Consider the following 19,805-nt stretch of genomic DNA (forward strand, 5'->3'; position numbering starts at 1 on the left):
GATGACTTGCTTTTGCAACTGATCAGTACCAATTCAGTAAATTCGTAATCGTAATTTGGCTATTTTGTCATCAGTTGCTAAAAAAACTGCTGGTCTTGAAGTGTTATACTCTTGTATAATGCTGTTGTTGAAGAAAATGGAAGAACCATTTTGCACTTTGTATTACTTGCTTTTATATTTTAATATTACCCCTTTAGTAAAATTGTGATTTGAAATTTAGCTATTTTGTCATCAGTTGCTAAAAAATGCTGGTCTTGAAGTGTAATACTCATGTATAATGCTGTTGTTTAAGAAAATGCGCACATGCGCCCACCCCTACCCCCAAACATCATCCAAGTTTACTTTTTATGTCACTATCGGCCGGAGAGAGAAGTAATAAAATACGCTATAAATGAACCTGTTTTTTGGCTAAAGATAGTTAACATTTTCACGGGGGAGAACCCCGAGGGGTGAAAGAGAAAAGATTATATCTTCTCCTTTATCTAATGTCACTTAGAACCTTTTCGTTTTCACTCCTCGACCCTGAAACCCCCATGCCAACATTTTGAACTATTTAAATTCCGGTCAGAAGGAGGGGCGAATTTCAAACAGTTGTAACCCGTGCTATACATGTTCTGATATCAACTTGGAGTGTATATTTCCTTTCATTTTGATTAAACAAAACTTACTGCACATAGGATGCAGAATGATGTTTTATTTAGTGTGCATATGATTTTCAGCTTATGGACAAGAAAACATCTACTTCAACAATCACAGCAACACAATGAGATCCAAATTTTAAAGAAATAATGCCACCTTTCATTAAATCATTAATTCATTCTATCAATCATTCATATATATGCATACATTTATTCTGATAATTCAGTTTATTCATTGAAAAACTTGACATTTCTCAAGGCAAAAGAAATAAAAAAATGAGCAGCTTTCATATAGAATAGAGCCTTTTCCCTTCATGCATTAAAAAACACAACCTTAATACATTATAAATGTTTTAAAAACCCTAATTTTGTGCTTATTTTAATAGCCAGTCGGGTTGCTGTAGCCACAGAGGAATTTTCAAGGACAAGAACCAGTGCTGATAAAACTGTGGTCTCGTGTGGTTTTCCATACCGGTTCTCGGCAAGGATATTCAAGAAAGGAATATCATCTCCAAGTAAGAAGAAATTCTAAGCATGTCTGGTTTGAATGCTTTCAAAATGCATCTGGGTACTCAATAAGATGAGATTTACCTTTGAGTTGTTAAAAACTGATCAGGGCATGTAATTCAGGTCTTAAAAGAACATATGTATACATGTGTTGAAACACTGCAAAACATCCTGAATGGAGAAATAATTATAACCATCTATTGCGACAATGGAATAAGTGATTTTATCAACAATTATAAAGAGAATATTAAACTGTTTGAACGAATTTACCATCTTGAACCAAATGTTGTACATATATGAAGAATTGACCTATACTATAATAGGGACATGCCAACTGTGTAGCTATTTTTAAAGAAATTATCTAGCGACATGAAAAAAGCGAGCCTATCATGGTATATAACATATTGTCTTAGATTTAAAACTACTTTTTAACGGTCACTTCTTATGTATCAGTACTTAGCTGGAGACTCCCTTTATCACACAAAAGGAAAATATTTGTATGCGGGCAATATTTAAAAAAAACTTATTCAAGGCAATATTCCGACGACAGCATTTTTCGAGTTGCCATCAATTATTTTGAATCTGCAAACTGACAAGCGATTTGATATAAAACAAATTATCAATAAACGTATACGCGCAACATTGAACAAACAATACACATTATATTAGCTAACATTCTTAGTATAACTACAAAATCATTCTCGTTCACTATATAGTAATGATGCTATGCGTACTAGATTCATCTTTATCAAACCTCAGGCCCCAATATCCCGCAAATACTTAAGTTAAATCTCAATCTCAGCCTCAACTCATTTTTCCACATTACAGTATGACATTATTAAAAATTACTAATGTTTTACTATTTTTAAAAGCACATTCTCACATGCATTATGTTGATTAACATTATTGTTCAATATTTTAAAAATAATTATTTCTACAGCACAAAATGTACTTGAGTCAAACTCAAAAATAATAAATTTGACTCGAGTTCAATTTTTGCTCTCAAATTTTTTTTTCTATAAAATATTTATCATTTTTTTAATCAACATAATGAATGGGAGAATGCGATCTTAAAAAGGGTAAAACATTTACAATTTTGAATCATATGATGCTGTAGTTTGATAAAAAGAGTTGAGACTGAGATTTGATTTGAGTATTTTTGTGATATCGGGGCCTAATGAATGAGAATGTACAAAATTTGTATCAAACATAATTCTATTGTGTTCAAAATAAGACAACATTTATTATAAAATGATCCTCCTAATACTCTTATAAGATCATGAAAATGTACAACTTATCAGAAAGATTTTTATCAATTTAAAGAAAAGTATTTGTTCAGCATTGTCTTCAATGTGAGAATATTCTAGTGGTATAAACTACGTATCTCACCCATGACGTCTAGGGTTCGAGCCCATCAGAATCACATTGCTTTGAAATCTCAGAGATAAAAGTACTGGTTCTACCAAGGAAACAAAATCGAGTCCAAATCACTAATCGGAACACCTCGGCTAATATGAACATACTGAATTGTCTCGAAGAGCCGGAGATGGCCAAGTTGTTACGATTGTCAAAATAACGTCAGCTTACTTAATTGCTATAAAAACCCCAAATACTTTACCTTTGTCTACTGCGTCCGCGTGTTTTTCTCTAGCAGGGTTCCCCCTCTATGGTGCTTAGACGAAATACACAGGTTCGTGACTATCTCTGTGCACAACGCCTACGCATCATTGCAGTTTGGGAATGTTCACTCAGTAAAGTTTCCAAAATATTTCAATTTCCATATATGATTTCCTTGCTACTGTTTGTTTGTTAAAGAATTAACTAAAACAATCATGGAATTTTCAGCCCTTAGTGTTATTTTTGCCCAAAATTTATGTCCGGATAACCGTTTAGGCAGCCGACCACAGATAAAGGCGTGAACCTTGGGCTTTAGTTTATATACGCCCGTGCCGCACTGGCCAGCCAAATGTCCAGATACACAAGCAGGGTCATGGCTCAAACCCGTATAAGCAGCTAACTGTTTTAGTATTTCTAACAGAATTTGTATCAAGCAAGAGTCGAATGTGTTGAAAATAAGACAGAATTTATTATTAATTGATAATGATATTATATATATATATAAATATTTATTTATATATAAGATCATGAAAATGTACATCTTACCCCCCAAAAAAATATCATTTTCAAAAAGCTGCTGTAAATCGTTGTCTTTCACCAACCCGAAGCCGATGTGATAATATTCTAGTGGTATAAGACTCCGCATCCCATCCATGACGTCTAGGGTTCGAGCCCATCAGATCCATGTCCCCTTGGAATTTCAGAATGAAAAAATACTAGCGACACGAAATTTAGCCCAAATCACGTCAACTTATTCAATTGCAATTCATGAAAGCCTAAAGAGTGTATGGTCCGTGTGTTGTTTTTTTTCTCCAGCTGGGTTCCCTCTCTATGGTGCTTAGACGAAATACACAGGTTCGTGATCATCTCTGTGCACAACGCCTACGCATCATCGTAGTTTGGGATTATTCACTCAGTAAAGTTTCCAAAATATTTCAATTTCCATATATGATTTCCTTGTAAAAGTATAAAACTAAAAAAAAAATTTTCAACACTTTGTTACTTTGCCCAATTTTTATGTTCGAATATCCGTTTGGGCAGCCGACAACGAATCATGGAGCAAACCTTGGGCTCTGGTTTATATACGCCCGTGGCACTGGCCAGCCAAATGTTCAGATACACAAGCAGGGTCATGTCTCATACCCGTATTAGCGAACAAAAAGCATTTAATGTTTCTCTAAAATAGAAGTATTTGAGGTTCATTAGCCAATTACGGAACAATTACGGACCCTTATGGTATACCCGGCTTGTCTTGGTTCAAGATTTACATAAATCCGATTAACGTGGATTAGTATAAACTTTTCGACCAACTTGAAGCATTAATGATGGAGTTAATGCGTGATTTGACGGATTACCCGCCACAACAAAGGCTCATATTAGTAGATATTTTGTCATAATGCCGGATCACCGGCAACTTTCTGACATGGATATTGGGCTTAGACTCTGGAAGCCTTAATCTGAAAGTTCCCGTTGTAACACATCGTCACACGAACGATAAGTTTCACTTTCTTTCACTTTTGTAATAGATTTATCATTTTAATACCAATCTTGCATATTTTTTTCAACATACAATGTTTAATCTGAAGTAAGATATGTGCAGAAATAATTAACATAATTAGCATACTAAGTTGGAATAAATACAGACATGTATATATATTTTTGGAAATTCTTTTGAGGCTGTTTTCTATTGGAAATGAAAATATAAAGCCCGCATAGGTTCATCATGATGGAAGACAGCCGAGTTGTACTAGTATTAAACGATGCAGCAAAACGTGATGAATACACTTGCAAAACTTTCAATTCACATACTGTTAGGCAAGGCGAGTGACATACCTGAGCCTTTTGCCATAATTTTTTTTAAGATAACATATAGGCCATTTATATGACATTTGGCGGGGGAGGGGGGGGGGGGGCAAATATGTCCATTTAAAAGCTTATATCCTTGTGAATTTACACACGGGAGCAAATATGTGAATATACAAGGGGCAAATTTTCCATGTCATGATTTCGATTTGCGCAGAAATGTACAGTAAATAATTGACAAATGAAAATATAAAGAGAAAGGTATTGTTTTGAATATAGACTCAATTATTATATCCAACTTTTTTAAATTTTCGGCAGATGTAAATGTATGGATTTACATGTCTATGTCGTATTTAAAGATGCACTTACTTCCAAATAAGAATTACCACAATTAATATCATTGTTTTAATTTACCGTTAAGTAAATTTCGAAAACAATTATGGTTCTTATGAAGGATATGTTTTTGATTTAAAAGAAAGGTGCATAAAACAAGGTATTTCTACCTTATGAAACGGTAGTTGATCACTGTAAATATTTTAGGACTCAACAATCATTTAATATTTGCGCGTTTTCAACTATTGAATACACGGTTACAATCGTGTTACCAGTAATTAATATTTTCCATAAATGCATTATTTAGTAAGCAATTAAAGGTTTATCACTTAAAATTTATGTTTGTAATACATGAAGCGTGCGATTACATTTCAAGACTAGCTATTAAGTCTTCCTTTGGGGCCGCATATATATACATATATGTATGCAACCCAAATGGAGTGCTTATTAAACTTTCAAAAAACATTTTAATAAAAGCTATCGCACTGCTGTTTAACCTGACACTTTGAAGTTATCAACTTAAAACACTTAAAAACGCACATCTTAAATATTTTGTGACAGTCTAACAATTGTTTTCTTTTTCTTTTATAAAGACAGTTTTCTTCATTATTAACCCGAGATTATTGCAACGTAAATCTCGCATAAGTACAACTATTAGTATATATATTAACAATAGATTCAACATTACGGTCATAATATATCTGCCAACACAAACCCTTGGCATTTTATTTAAATACATTTAAAGCCTGCTGCAAGAAGTTCTTTTTACATCATCAATTGCAAAAAGCGTTGTAAGAATTTTACGCATAATTCCATGACTATTGTTTTTACATTATATATATCTCGATTAAGGTGTTAAATACATGTGTGACTGTCCTACTTACTCAGTTAATAAATTTTAATGATACGATTTGTTAACCTTTAGGTACAAATTGATGTATTGTTCGGCATTGATCTTATAATTAATGTATTATATTCATGTTTCTTTATGTTTTCGTATAACATTTTAATACGTACCCTTTTGAAATAACATAAATTTATGCTTGCGTTTTCATTCTAAGCATTTATGTGTGTGTGCGTGTGTATGTTCTTTCAGAAGGCCACATTGTAAATAAGTCGTGTGTTATGTTTGTTTATAATATGATGCCTATGTCTTAATGTGTTACCTTCTTTAAATAAAGTTATTATTATTATTATTATTATTATTATTATTATTATTATTATTATTATTATTATTATTGTCATTAAAATGCGTACAGAAAATACCCAATGCACTAACGGATCCAGGTGGGGTGCCCCCCCCCCCCCCCCCACACACACACACCTTAAAAGTATACTTTTTAAATATTGGAGAAAAGAGAAATGGAATACGACCGAAATGCACCATTTCGGACTAGAAATTGTTAAAATTTATATGGGGAAGTACTATAGAAAATTATATAGCCAAACTTGAAATCAAAGATATATAAACAATGGCGTATCAACAATTTCAGTCCTTTGAAGTAACAGTATGCCGAGAAATTCCAAAACAGTTTCATAGAATATAAAACAAAGTTGTATTCATCAAAATCTGTTTTTGTTTCATTTGTCAATTTATTGCTTAAATCAGGATATCAACGCGGGGAGAATCAATTGTTGCCTTTATATGACATGAAATGCTCATTTTGACAACGGTTAAATTACCCCACCTCGAAACTTTCATCAGTCAAATTTACCCTCGTGTTAATTTTGCCCGCATGATCTAATCTCGTCATATATATGCAGCAGTGTACTATCGCAGCAGTGGCGGTTCGGTGGTCTAGTGGTAACTCACTTGACTATCAATCCAGGGGTCGCAGGTTTAATTTTTTCAAGTCGCATCACTAAAAGTACTAATTGTCTTCCGAAAGAGACGTTAAATGGGGTCCCGTGTGACAGTGCTCTACACTGGTGCACGTTAAAGAACCAGGGTAGCTCTAACCATGGTTACATCCTGTCTGTGCACTATGCTCCAAAAACCTAAAATGACTAACAGTCTTAACGGAGCACTCGCCGAATGGGCAAGGCCCGAGTACGAGTATAAATAAGCTTACACACCCCAGAGACGCAGCAGTTCCAATTGTTTCCTACAACTGTATTGATTGATAAGTGTACAACCCAACATCAGATAAAACAAATTCTATGTGTGTATTACACACTTTATTATGTACCCTTTCACTTGCAACATCACAATATGACTATTAAATTATGTTCCAAAGGTTAGTCGGCGGTGACAAGGTGGCCCGTGAACATGGTGTACCCGCCTCCCTTGGCAACAATCTTATCGCTTCCCTGGTTACCATTGTGCTGCACCCAAACGTCATCGCCCGCCGCCAGATGCACGTTGACCACGTTCGTTCCTATGTCGTAGTATCCATAACTTCCGGTTTTTACGCGTCCAATCACGTTACCGTTCAAGACGAGATCAACGGCGATCCAGGTACTTGCCGTCCCCTGCAGCACAGAGAACGTAAACTTGTACGTGCCGCCCACTGGAGCCCTGAAGGAGCCGTGACGCGAGTCGTAGACGCCATCGGTGTTTGTAATCACCTTGTCGAAGACGATTGGCTGAGAGTCGCCTAGGTTGGTGATGTCGGACGTAAGGGTTGCCGAGAACGCCACTGCCTTGCTTGGGGGACATACGCATTGCGCTGAAACGTTCATGGTCATCAATATTAATTAAAAGGCATAAGGTACCTAAGCTACATGTGGACTGCTATGTGGCCCAATCACCGAATGGCAATGGTTAATAGGTTCAACAACTCACGTTGGTGGGAGTGGGCCGTAACTGATCTTGGTATAACTCGTGGCCCAATCCCTTTACATGTTTGATAAGTAATTATTTGTCTCAAATTCTATATAAAAATTACACCTGTTAATGTTGTATTGTTTGTTACATTGTATTTACATTCATGCCGCGAATAAAATGTTATAAAGTTAAAATAAACCACGTTGGTGTCTTCTGTGGTAACTGCTTGATTATCCAGCTAACATGAAAGCATTTCGGATGATTTAGTGATATAGTGATTTACAAACAATCTATTTTGAGTCTATTTTTTACATGTTATAAATGAAATATTAATGAAAAGGTGAACGTACAATTGACATGTCTTGTGTTGAGGGACGCCACTGTAGCCCGCAGTGCCGAGATATCCGCCTCCAGGGACGCACGTGCTAACTTCTCAGTCTGTATGGCCGACAGGAGGCTCTGCACGGAGTTATCGTCCAACAGGAAACAGCGCCCAACGGACGCCAGACAGCACCATAACACTAGCACATGAACAACGGACATTGTTATATAGGCCTCAGATAGTGTCTTTAGTTGTGTAGTTGACCTTATGGTTAAGCTATCAGTGAAGAAAAACTGATAAGGAAAAGTAGTGTCAAAACTTTTGTACTATCTACTTTGCAAGTAGAACCTTTAACCGTCGAAAGGACGGTATTCCATGTGCACGCTGTCGGCGTGCACCTAAAATTTTATTTGCAGGGGCGGTTCGAGGATTCGACGTTAGAGGGTGCGTAACTTATGGACGTAACCTTTTGACTTACGCCGCTCCCTCAGAAAAGAATTTATGTTGTTATAAGTGTAGGTAAGGGGGTTGAGGGTGTTCCCCAAGAAAATTTTCTAGTCACTAATTTTGTTGTTTTTTTCTAGTCCGAAATGGTTTATTTTGAGCGTATTTCATTACTTTGTTCATAAAAAGATTGTGCCTAACCCCACCCACACCCCTGGAACCGCTAGTGATTGGGTCAAGTCCGTTGCGTGCGTCCGATTCTTGTCTAATTTTAGCGGACGCGGACACATTAGCGGACTTGGTTTGGCTAGAAGAATATATAGAAATACTGACAACATCCCTATTTTTGAGCAATTAATGAACTAGAATGAGTCAAAACATTGTCATCATGTAAAACACACTGAAAACGACAATCTTTGACCAATTACATACAGGTCACCAGTCTTATATCACTGATTTTCAGATGTTTACGCAGAAATTGGTTAATTCCAAGACAACAAGAGTTGACAAAACGGTAAATCTGTGAGAGTGCAGCTTTAAATAGTGTATTACTCCTTTTTCATATATGGTTGAGACTACTTTTTCATTTGTAGACTACAGGGTCCAATCCGAGCTACACCACTAAAGCAGTTAGGCTATTAAAGTCTGAAATTGTGTATTTTGGGGTACATTAACTCATCACCTACCCGTACTTCGACACCACGATGTTATAAAATGCAGACTTAAACTCGGTAAGAGGTTCGTATTCGAAATCAAACATTAAATTTATGGCAGGCCCACTGGAATGCATCAAATAGTTTGAATAAGTTCGCAAAGTCCCGGCGAGCTCGCCCGGGTACACAATCTACCTACCTATCCCGGGCACTTGGAAAATCTTCCCGATCGCACTGCGGTTTCGTGATTGGCGGCTGTTCAAAGATTTCCCTGAACCTGTCTGCTGGCCTCAACGAGGCGTGATTGGAAATACCAACTTTTCCCCGTACTTTGGCCTGCCGCCCGACTTTATCTGTTTGTTTTTTAATCATTTTATTTATTTATTTATTTTTGCACACAAACACACATTGCTCGCCGATTGGCGGCTTGATACCGACACAGCAGTTCCCCGCGTCACCTCCGATAGGCGCGGCGGCCGTTTACTTGCTCCGGAGTCACTGTGTTATAAACGCATTTTGGCTAAATGAAACGTGTTCGTGTAGTAGATATAAAGTGATACGCAAACGTTATTAACTTAAGTGTGGCGGGTCCGTGGTCTTATGGTAACACACTTGACTATCAATCCAGGGGTCGCAGGTTTCCCGTCGCATCACTAAAAAAATATTAATCGTCTTTTGGGAGGGACGTTTAATAGGGTCCCGTCCGACAGTGTTATACACTGGTGCACGTTAAAGAACCAGGGTAGCTCTAACCAGGGTTACATTCTGTCTGTGCACTATGCTCCAAAAAAAACTAAAATTACTAACAATCTTAACGGAGCACTCGCCGAATGAGCAAGGCCCGAGTGCGAGTATAAATAAGCTTACACACCATTAACTTAAGTATTATATATGTGGTTAGTCATTACATGAATGCATTCTTCGATTTGATAAATACTAGTAATGATGTGTGCGTAAAATACGTACCATTCTGCTTACTCAATGATGTCGTTTATGATGATTTAATTGTTTTCGCATTACATAAATGTATATTATTTTAATGTTTTTTATGTTGATAATTATTCTATACTAAGATAAAATTAAATTATATACATGCAAGTCAGTTATTACACTCTTACGATGATAATATGTATTGGTTCATGCTCTCCATAACATTTTTTGTATGTATCGTGTACGTATGTTACGTTTTGTGGATTATATAAAATGTATAGCATTACGGTTTAAAACGAATGTTATATTGTCTATTTAAAATGTATATATATATTTGATATCACGTTAATGGATGGTGAACTTTATGTTTACACCCAATAAACTATATTATTTTCTCAAATTCATGTTCACAGGCAATAATCTCATAAATCATCTTCTGGTTACTGGACTCGGCATTCTTACCATGACTGTCTTTATTCATGTAATGATGACTGTGAAGTCATATACGTCACGTGACTATTAGATAACAACACAAATTTGAGGTTTTATATTTAATATAGAAATACTATCTTTGTTGTGCAACTATCAAAAAATAACTGCATGCTCAGACCATGCGGGCTAATGTATACAAGAATATGTTTAAAGTATGTTTCACATTATGAAATGGGTATATTAAGAAATAATTGAACATCTCCCTTCCGCTTAAAAGTAAAGAAAATAATATCATTTAAGATTCAGTTATCCTGAACTCTAACACTAAAAATATTTAATCTATCAGGAGACTAAACGTGCAACAAACTATACATATATGGATCAAAATTATTGCATGTGACATGTCAAATATGACACACATTACTAAACGATCGCCATAGTGAACGTGGGGAATTAGCTACAGCCACCTACAGTTTTAATTGGATTGACCATCTAAGCTTGTTCTTAATCTGAGGAAAAAACTGAGATTAGTTTATTGGACTATATGGGGTATTGACGCATGCACTAAATTTTAAATGACAGATGCTTGTTTAAGGCTACTGATAAGACATGTATTGAATACTGAACAATGAAATCGGTCCGTATTCATGAAAGATGTACAATGCATGTTTATGGATCGACCTTGTTTTGATACAAATCTTTTATTATTTGTTTAATCAAAAGCAACATCTGGGTTTAAAATTCCTTTTCCATTGTGATTTATGTTTATATACATCTCTATCAAATATATTCAGCAGCCTCAACGATCACACACCGATGACGAACCATTTCTTTGGTTGTTTGTGTGTTTCGACAAAGCATATGCAAAATGGCGTCACGACTCGTTACGTGGCATCTGATTGGTCTATATTCCTACGATGTGCTCAGTACAGAGTTCGTGATAAAATTAAAATTAACCAAAAATGAACCCTCATAACAAGTATTTTTCACAATGTAGCATATATCTATAAACTTGTTGAAACTCCAAATACAGGCTTTGTCCGGAAAAGTTTCAGAGAACACAGAAATGCGTGTAAAATACTGACAAAAGCTGCCATCCATTGTCCAATCAGAGGCCGTTTTTCTCAATAAGAATTTGTGAATCAATTAATAACATTTCACCAAAAATCTATTTAATTTCACTTCAAAAAATCAAGATGCTGTACCTCGAAGACTATTTGGAAAGTAAGTAAAGACTGAAAGTGTGTGCGTTATTATTTATTTCTCTTAAAAATGTGAAACTTGTTGGTTCATCCTTTATTTTAAAATATCTTCAAACAAGGCATTTTGAAGAGGTTTTATCGTGTTTTCATTTTTCAGTGATCGAAAATCTGCCAATGGAGATGAGGGAGAGATTGACAGAAATGAGAGAGATGGACCTTCAAGTTCAAAGTATAAAGAAAATAATGAAATATTGCGTTACTCTCCCTTTTCTCAAATTATCTCCCTTGCATTAGGTTACATTAAACTAAACTATTAGTGTGGATTCTCAGTTTAATTTATTGGAGCTAATCATAAATGTGATCAAAGATAGACAGTAAATGCATTTTTGCAAAAAACGAAAGTTCAGAAATATGATGTATACTATTTTGCAACAAGAGGATAGCACATGTTGTTTCAGGAATGTAATGTAATAGAATGTACATACAACATATGTTGTATTTTAAACGGTTGTTTTGGTCAGGCTTTCTAAATATCAATATAAGTTTTTTGTATTCTTACTTAGATAATGATGGAGAAATTAATTTTGAAGCTGTGTTAAAAATGTAAAGGCAGAAGCAACAAGTATGTCTTCTTTTCACAGATGCTCTCGATGGTTTAGATGAAAGGGTGACTTCGTTTTTCAAGAAATGTACACAGCCCAACTTAAAGCTGGATTGGCGAGATGAACAGTTTGGAAAAATTAAAAAGGTATGTATAGCTTTTATATTTGACTTTGAATTATCTTTATCCGAATAAATGTTAATTACTAGTTAAACTGTTTGCTGTTAGTCATTTTCAATTTTGTTTACAAATATTATCTTGGGTTTAAATCATTTGTAAAAGTTTACATCAGGTTCTTACTTAATTTGAGCTTCAACACAATTCACCAGCACCAGCATTGATAGTCAGCAGAGTGCTTTAAAGGGTCTAGACACCATATGATATAATTTCAAGAAAAAAAGGAAAATTTCAAAAACTTACATAAATTGACATTGTTCTGTACAATGCCTTGAATCTTAGTTTCTGTTGTATCATATCGCTTACGACTCATGCATCTTGCCATTTTAAGCTCTGTTAGCAGTATTCTGATCCATTCCCAATGAGCAGTTTCTTTAAAATCATGCAATTTTGACAAGTTACTTTGAACAGGAATATCAGTATTTCTGTGATTTTGGGGATAAATATTCCCCTGATACTGACATGTTCCAAAACTGCCCAGATTTATGACGTTTAATTTAGTGAGAAGGATTACACTAACTTGTAATATTATAACTGTACTGTTTATTTGTGAACTTAATATTATAACTTTATTTCAGGACTATTATAAAACATTGGAAGATGCTGATGAAAAAGTACAGTTGGCAAACCATATATATGATCTTGTAAGGATTACACAGGGTTTTGTAGTTTTAAAAAAAATGACAAATTAATCATAATCTTAAGTCAACAAAGAAAGTGTGGCCTTAAAAGGTACAAAATAGGTTTGCTTTTGGTGTCAGTGGTAAGGTTGTCAGCAGCATCCCCATAACCTCGTGCTGACAATAATTTAAGTATTTATTATCCAATGATGGGAATAATTTCTTGGTTATGTTTGATCATGGATCCATGACATCAGTAACTCAGAATAATGCCCCTATCATGCTTTCTTTCAATGACCTAAATTAGATATTAATCGTCTCTTTTGAATTAGTTTTCATCTGGAAATAATTTAAAAGATTTCTATTCTTAAATGTCTACTGAAAATGATAATATAATACAAAATTTAACAATCTATGATACCATCTGTTAAACATGATAAATATGTAAATCTTATGTTGCAACTACCATACTATGTTTTTTTCTAAATGTTGTGTATTTTGGGCCAGTAGCCTTTGTTGATTTAAATTAACTAAATTGAATTGAAATGAATCACTTTTTTATAATGAAACAGGTTGATAGACACTTAAGAAAACTGGACCAAGAACTTTCCAAGTTTAAAATGGAGTTGGAAGCTGATAATGCTGGAATCACAGAAATCCTAGAAAAAAGTGAGTGGAACTGTTGACTAATGATAAACAAGTTTGAATGCTGGGTAAGAGTAGGGGTGAGAGTGGTCTAATGGTATAGGTGTCCGCCTCTCACCCAAGAGGTAGTGGGTTTGATCCCCACCAGGGTTACTTTCTCATGGCCTCTCAAAAAGCACACAGTACTGGTTTCTGCCAAGGAAACAGACTCGAGCGTGATTCTATTAGATATCAGCTTTTGTCACAATTGAGCTAAAATAAAATAGTGTATACTAAATGCTGGGTATCCAGACTTTACAGTAGGTCAGTCAGTTGGAAATCATTGTTTTCTAAGACTGGGTGATGACTTTATGCATATTATGATAATGATAAATAAGGGTTTTAGCCAGATTTTAAAAAGGACCGGGTGCTACTGCAAAAGAGGGACAGGGTGCGAAGGGAGAAAAGGACAAATAATATCAGGCTGTGAAGAACATGAACATTATGAATTTCATCAAAAACGTGTTTAAAGTAGTTAAGGTTTACACAACCAAATATGTAAAGTTTGTATGCACCCTTATATACCGTAGGTAGCTAGGTTCTTAACAAATTTTTGAGACTAATAGTTAGTCTTAAGCATTTAATTCTATGAAGGTCTCCATGAGAGCAGAAGGGTCCTGCCAAAAATGGTCAGGGTGCCACTTCTCTGTAACTCTTTAGCTGAAACCATAGATGAATGAAATAATAATAATTATTTCCGTATGCAAATAATTTGATTTATTGCGTGAAAATAAATTACTGTGTTAGGTTCTATATCTTATCGTGAGTTAACTTTCTAGATACGCATAAACAATGACATAACCAACTTTGCCTGGAACTCTGGGAAGAAGTTGTGTCGTAACTTCCGCTTCCTTTTTGCGGAATCATTTAATGAGACATGACCTACTGAAATTTCAAAACATGTGTCAAGCAAGGGAAATGTTATTTCAATGTGTATGTCGTGTTCAGTACCGCATGGCTTTCCTTTTCGTCGGGCACTTCTTTAACGTCATACAAAACTAAAAGCGTTCGCTTGCCGTAGGGGAGTTCCGTCACTTCTGATGCGACCATACGCCAATACATTTTAACAATTTTACTTATACCGTGCTAAGAAGCAATGTAAGACACAGATAATAAATACAAAGAAACGTGTTTGCAAGTGTTGTTGAATTTATTGTAATTTGTCAATAATACTAAAATGTTTATTGTGTAAACCATCTGCTTTCAGGATCTCTGGAAATGGATAAACCACCTGCTCAGAACCACAGAGTTGAAAGTAAGCAGCAACAAACTTCCAATCCTTAAAATTACATGCTTGTTTCAATAGGCGGTTTCTACCACCTGTGTCATGGCAGAAGGAAATATCTCCATATCAAATTCAAAAGTGTAACGCTCTTCAGTTTTCATGTTTTACTAATGTCTAAGGCAGAGAACTGAGGGAATGTGACTGCATTACATAACTGCCAGTTTTTGTTTGTTTGTTAATAACATGTTAATTGAAGTTTCTTTGAAGTCCTTTTAGTCTGTGTGTCTTAACTCAACGAATGATACTAGTTATGTAAGTGGCAAATATAATACAACTCAATTGCCATGACACATCAACTTTATTTCAGCAAGAGAAATAATAGAACATTAACTCCATTCCTCCTCAGCTTCTTGAACCATGTGCCTCTTTGTTCGGATAAACATTTTCTTTATTTTTAGGAAATACATTTATCATTTATAAATGATGTTACCAGCATGAACTAAATTAGTAATTTTTATATATAACTATTGTAATAACTTCTTATAAATGAATTGAGTTGAAAGTGTTTATAAACTCTTTAAAGGAACTTTTTATGTATTGAACGCTGTTTGTAATCATATAAGTATTTTTGATATAATAAGAAAATCTAATTCATGATCATCCATAATAAATAATTCAATGCAAAATTTATTTAACTTGTTTACTAAAACTTATAAATGCTTGTCAAGCCTTGTTTATTATCAGTTGTTGAAAACATGTTTAATAAATCCCTTTTAGAGAGGCCACTCATGTAATATACAAATGCATTCTATACATATACTATCAGCTTAAGATCCCAATGTTTCAAGAGTCCAGTGATTGAAATTAGCACAAGCCTGCAAGCCCTGCACTGGTAAAATGCTTTCCTGGCTTGCTCAAATTCTGGATTCCATATAGGGATTGTTAAAATATGTTATGCCAAGCAGTAGTAAATGAATTTGAACTTGTTCATCTAAAATACTTTTTTCAATGACTGAGAGCCTGTTCAATTATTTATAACACTAATTCTATTCCACCAGAGCGCAAGATCCCGATGTCAACAGCACCCGTCCAGCAGGAGAAGCGACTCACAACAGAAAAGGTTCTGTCCACCTTGGCCAATGAAATTGCTCGTGACTCATTTGGTCCTGTCAGGAAGACCCACTCGGCCTCAAGCTCACCAAATATCTCCATGTTCAACTCCGCTCCCTCCTCTACATCTATACCATACAAGATTGGTAATTCATTTTAGTTCTGTCTTATCAATACTTATTTTGACATTTCATACAATCCGTTCTTTTAATCAGTAAGACAATAACCTTAATTTGTAGTATTTATTTCGAAAAACAAATTGCTTGGATGCTATACGCAAGTCAAATCATATTAAAATTTGCAAATAAAACTTTCCATTTAATTTGTAACACTAATATGATATTGAACTAAAGTTCTTGACCTTGCATTTCTTTGTCCTGAGTTCATAGATAAGATGGAACGAGAAACCTTGCTCATTGTTTTTACACACAAATGCTTAATTTTACCTTTCATCTTAACGGCCTTCGTAAATACTCGTTCAATACCTTACCAATTTAAGCAATATACTTTGATTTCCAGGTCACCAGTTCAATGTTAAGTTTTGATATGTTATGCATTATTGTTATTCATGTTGGAAAATAACTCATTGAGCTAAGGTTTCCTTTTAACATATACCCCGGTACCTGACTTTAAATAAACATTCTTGTATCTTGTATCATTTTTTTATAAATATTACAATTTTTGCAAGTAAATAGTATTCTTGAAACAAGGTAAAAAATGTACCAGGTAAATACTTGTGTCAGGTCAGTGGTAAAAAATTTATGCCAAGAAAATGTATAAGAATTTGGGCTTGTTCATCCAAAAGTCCATATTTTAATGACTGCTGTCAGGTGTGTTTATAACATTGTTACTTTGGTTAAAATATGCTTCTATAACTATTATTTCATGTTGCTTTTGATAATTTTGCAGGTCATGTTGGTGCCAGCAGTAACGCAGCCATTCAGGCAGCGGCCTCCCAGGCAATAGCTGCCACACAGCAAGTGGTCAGTGTATAGTGTTTTGATAAAGCTGCACACTCACAGATTGAACAATCTGACAACTTTGTTAGTTTTTGTCTTTGTCTGCGAAAATGCACAGAATACAGTAATGTAAGACTGCTGACAAAATCTCAGATTACAGGTTTTCATATGATGTTAAAAATGAAGCTTTTTTCTTAAAGCGTTACATTTATTTTCAAATGTAAATATGAAAAACTGATATCTAATCTTTGTTCTAATCTCTTATCTTGTGTGCATAGATTCATTATTAATGTAGAAATAACACTATTTACCGCTCTATTCCCAGATGCAATGTCAAGGTAGGCGTACCCCAAGTATGAAGGCAAGCTATGTTGCGATGACAAAGGGTGCGAGCAGTTCAGACCTGACACGGGATTACATAAAGCAGGAGTACCAGCCGTACAGTTCCCAACCTTCCACCCCCTCCATGTCTGACGCTGCAGGCCGATCACAGAGGCAGAAAAAGTAGGTCAAGTTTCAAGACAAAGCTTGGTTATAGCCAGGCTGTATCTTTGTCATGCAGGAAGGATTTTTTTTTTTAAACTGATCACATGTGTTCGGTTCATAAAGACGATGTGTTGCGTGCAATACCATGTTTTTACCTGAAAGCTTAAGGTCACTCTTTGAGTTGAAATGTATGAATCATAGAGTATAGTTCATTGTGTCTTTACTGTAACTTTGTCATGCACAGAGGGATTTTAAAATAACTTGGCACTTAAAAGCAATGTGTTGCGTGCTAGACCAATGACCCTACCTCCAAGTTAAAGAGTTTAATCATTATGAAATGCTGCATATATGCACATAAATAAATGACTGATCACATCATTTCATTAAGACCGATAAATAAACACAGGGTAATCATGGAGTTGACAAGCTAAATGTATTAATTTACGTGTATTAATATGAAAATAGATTGATCTGTAATTAACTGCAATCAGTTGAATGTTGATCCACTAGATCCAGATTTCTCCCATTAATGTCCTAAAATCACATATCTACCCTTGACTAAATTTTATTCAGTCAGGAATAAAGAAACTGTGCATAATTATCAGAATATGCATTTGGTAGCTGATATTCGATCCCAAGTCTGACGAAGAGACTTTTTTATGTTAATATATAAATTGAATTATACCAGTAGTAAATGACATTATTTTGCTACATGTAAGCCAGTGGGTAATGCTCTAGCCTTTCTTTACACCTAACAGGCAGACAACCAAGGCTGCCGCTCTCCTCCAAGCGCAGCAAGCACAACAGCAGGCCCATCAACAGAAGCAACAGGCGGCCGTCATGTCCGCCCTCTCCCAGCAACTCACAGCCGTCGACCCACCCCCTAGCGTCCCTGCGGAGACACCTAACGAGCTGCAGATTGTGGACGAGAACGGGGAAACAGTTAACTGGCAGGACGATCCAAATGAGCCTAGATACTGCCTTTGTAACCAGGTTTCCTATGGCGAGATGGTCGGCTGTGATAATGATGATGTGAGTAAGAAGGACTATAAAGAAAACAGTTTAAGTCTTGATGTAGCCTTGCTGTTGGTGTTGTTGTTGTTCTGATCATGGGCATCAAACTTGGTCATAGCACAAATAAAACGTTAATGGTGTTGACTGTTGTCAATTTAGTACATGCATATATAACTAGTGTCAATACCTGTCAGTAAAGATTGGAAAGAAGGCCTATAGCCCTGAGTGTTGAATTGTGTCCCTTGATTAAAAGAAAAAACGAACAATCTATGCATGTAAATTCAGTGCTCTTTTATAGCTTTTTAGACATTTTCAAAAGCAAATGACAAGCTTATATCTTAAAAACATTATGTATAATTGATCATTAATTGTATTTGTTGTATGTTAATTCTTTCATTGCTGAAATTGTAACATCATATTTTGTGTCATATAATTTGTCTAGTTTTAATTGAAATGTATAAGATACATGTGTATACAAGCTAAAGGTATGCAATCTTTTATGTTCCAGTGTCCTATAGAATGGTTCCATTACCCTTGTGTTGGTCTCACTCAAGCACCGAAGGGTAAATGGTACTGTCCACAGTGTACAGCCGCATTGAAACGACGTGGACGGAGATAGCATAGCAACTACATGATCTATAGTGGACAGAAATGTGGAAATTGGACTTGCTTTCCAGCCCAGCGACTTTCTTAAGTCTCGAAAGCTTCGAAAGGATTATTTCGTTAAATTGTGATGATGTGATGATATATAAATCAAAAACAAATTGAACTGTCAGTTTCACCACAGTACACATGTAATGATTTAAAGGATGTTGCCATTATAAACCTTCATTATAAGGTTGGACAATTTCTTATACCCAGTGGTTTGATTGTTTGTTCAATATTTAGGAGTCAATATTATAATCAACAAAATCAGCTGATGTGAATTGGCATAGATCAAAGCGAATAAATATATTTAAAAGTTGTGCGTTTATTATAAATTTGTGGATTGTACTTTGGGTAAGCTTGATTAAGGTGTCGGTGAAATGGTAGCGCCTTTCAGGACGTGTAATGTCGAAATTATGTGTTCATACATGCCATATCCCCCGGCGTGGGGAAAATCCCCCGGAATTTCGACCCATCCCCTGGTCCCCCGCCGCGGGATCCATATCCCCTGGATTTTTTTTTTTTTTTTTTAAACTTGCTTAAAGTTGACAGTGGAAAGTTATAAGCATCAATATTATTATGAGTGTGCAATTCTATGAAGGACCATGATGACTTAGTCCAAAAATTATTGTAATT

General features: G+C 35.3%; 2 protein-coding genes across 2 annotated transcripts; one reads left to right on the forward strand and one right to left on the reverse strand.

Annotated features, from left to right (window-relative positions):
- Nucleotides 1–7,075: 7,075 nt before the first annotated feature.
- Nucleotides 7,076–8,246, reverse strand: LOC128218542 (complement C1q tumor necrosis factor-related protein 2-like). Its single transcript, XM_052926231.1, has 2 exons — nucleotides 8,016–8,246; nucleotides 7,076–7,567 (listed from the first exon to the last, which is right to left on the reverse strand). Exons 1-2 carry the CDS (start codon nucleotides 8,206–8,208, stop codon nucleotides 7,137–7,139), a joined length of 624 nt encoding a protein of 207 aa, XP_052782191.1. The 5' UTR covers nucleotides 8,209–8,246; the 3' UTR covers nucleotides 7,076–7,136.
- Nucleotides 8,247–11,356: 3,110 nt separating this feature from the next.
- Nucleotides 11,357–19,479, forward strand: LOC128216440 (inhibitor of growth protein 3-like). Its single transcript, XM_052923005.1, has 11 exons — nucleotides 11,357–11,670; nucleotides 11,806–11,877; nucleotides 12,290–12,396; nucleotides 13,005–13,070; nucleotides 13,619–13,715; nucleotides 14,938–14,985; nucleotides 16,014–16,211; nucleotides 16,975–17,048; nucleotides 17,350–17,528; nucleotides 18,269–18,542; nucleotides 19,033–19,479. The coding sequence occupies exons 1-11, from the start codon at nucleotides 11,643–11,645 to the stop codon at nucleotides 19,141–19,143; spliced, it is 1,254 nt and encodes a 417-aa protein (XP_052778965.1). The 5' UTR covers nucleotides 11,357–11,642; the 3' UTR covers nucleotides 19,144–19,479.
- The last annotated feature ends 326 nt before the right edge of the window (nucleotides 19,480–19,805 follow it).

Source organism: Mya arenaria, chromosome 14, assembly GCF_026914265.1.
Source record: "Mya arenaria isolate MELC-2E11 chromosome 14, ASM2691426v1".
Taxonomy (NCBI): Eukaryota; Metazoa; Mollusca; class Bivalvia; order Myida; family Myidae; genus Mya; species Mya arenaria.

Bases quoted from the DNA above. Each gene is read 5' to 3' on its own strand.
- LOC128218542 (XM_052926231.1), bottom strand. From the start codon at position 8,208: ATGTCCGTTGTTCATGTGCTAGTGTTATGGTGCTGTCTGGCGTCCGTT. The intron at 7,568-8,015 runs GTACGTTCACCT...TGAACGTTTCAG, and splicing joins CAACACAAGACATGTCAATT to CGCAATGCGTATGTCCCCCA.
- LOC128216440 (XM_052923005.1), top strand. From the start codon at position 11,643: ATGCTGTACCTCGAAGACTATTTGGAAA. The intron at 17,529-18,268 runs GTAGGTCAAGTT...TACACCTAACAG, and splicing joins CGATCACAGAGGCAGAAAAA to GCAGACAACCAAGGCTGCCG. The intron at 18,543-19,032 runs GTGAGTAAGAAG...TTTATGTTCCAG, and splicing joins TCGGCTGTGATAATGATGAT to TGTCCTATAGAATGGTTCCA.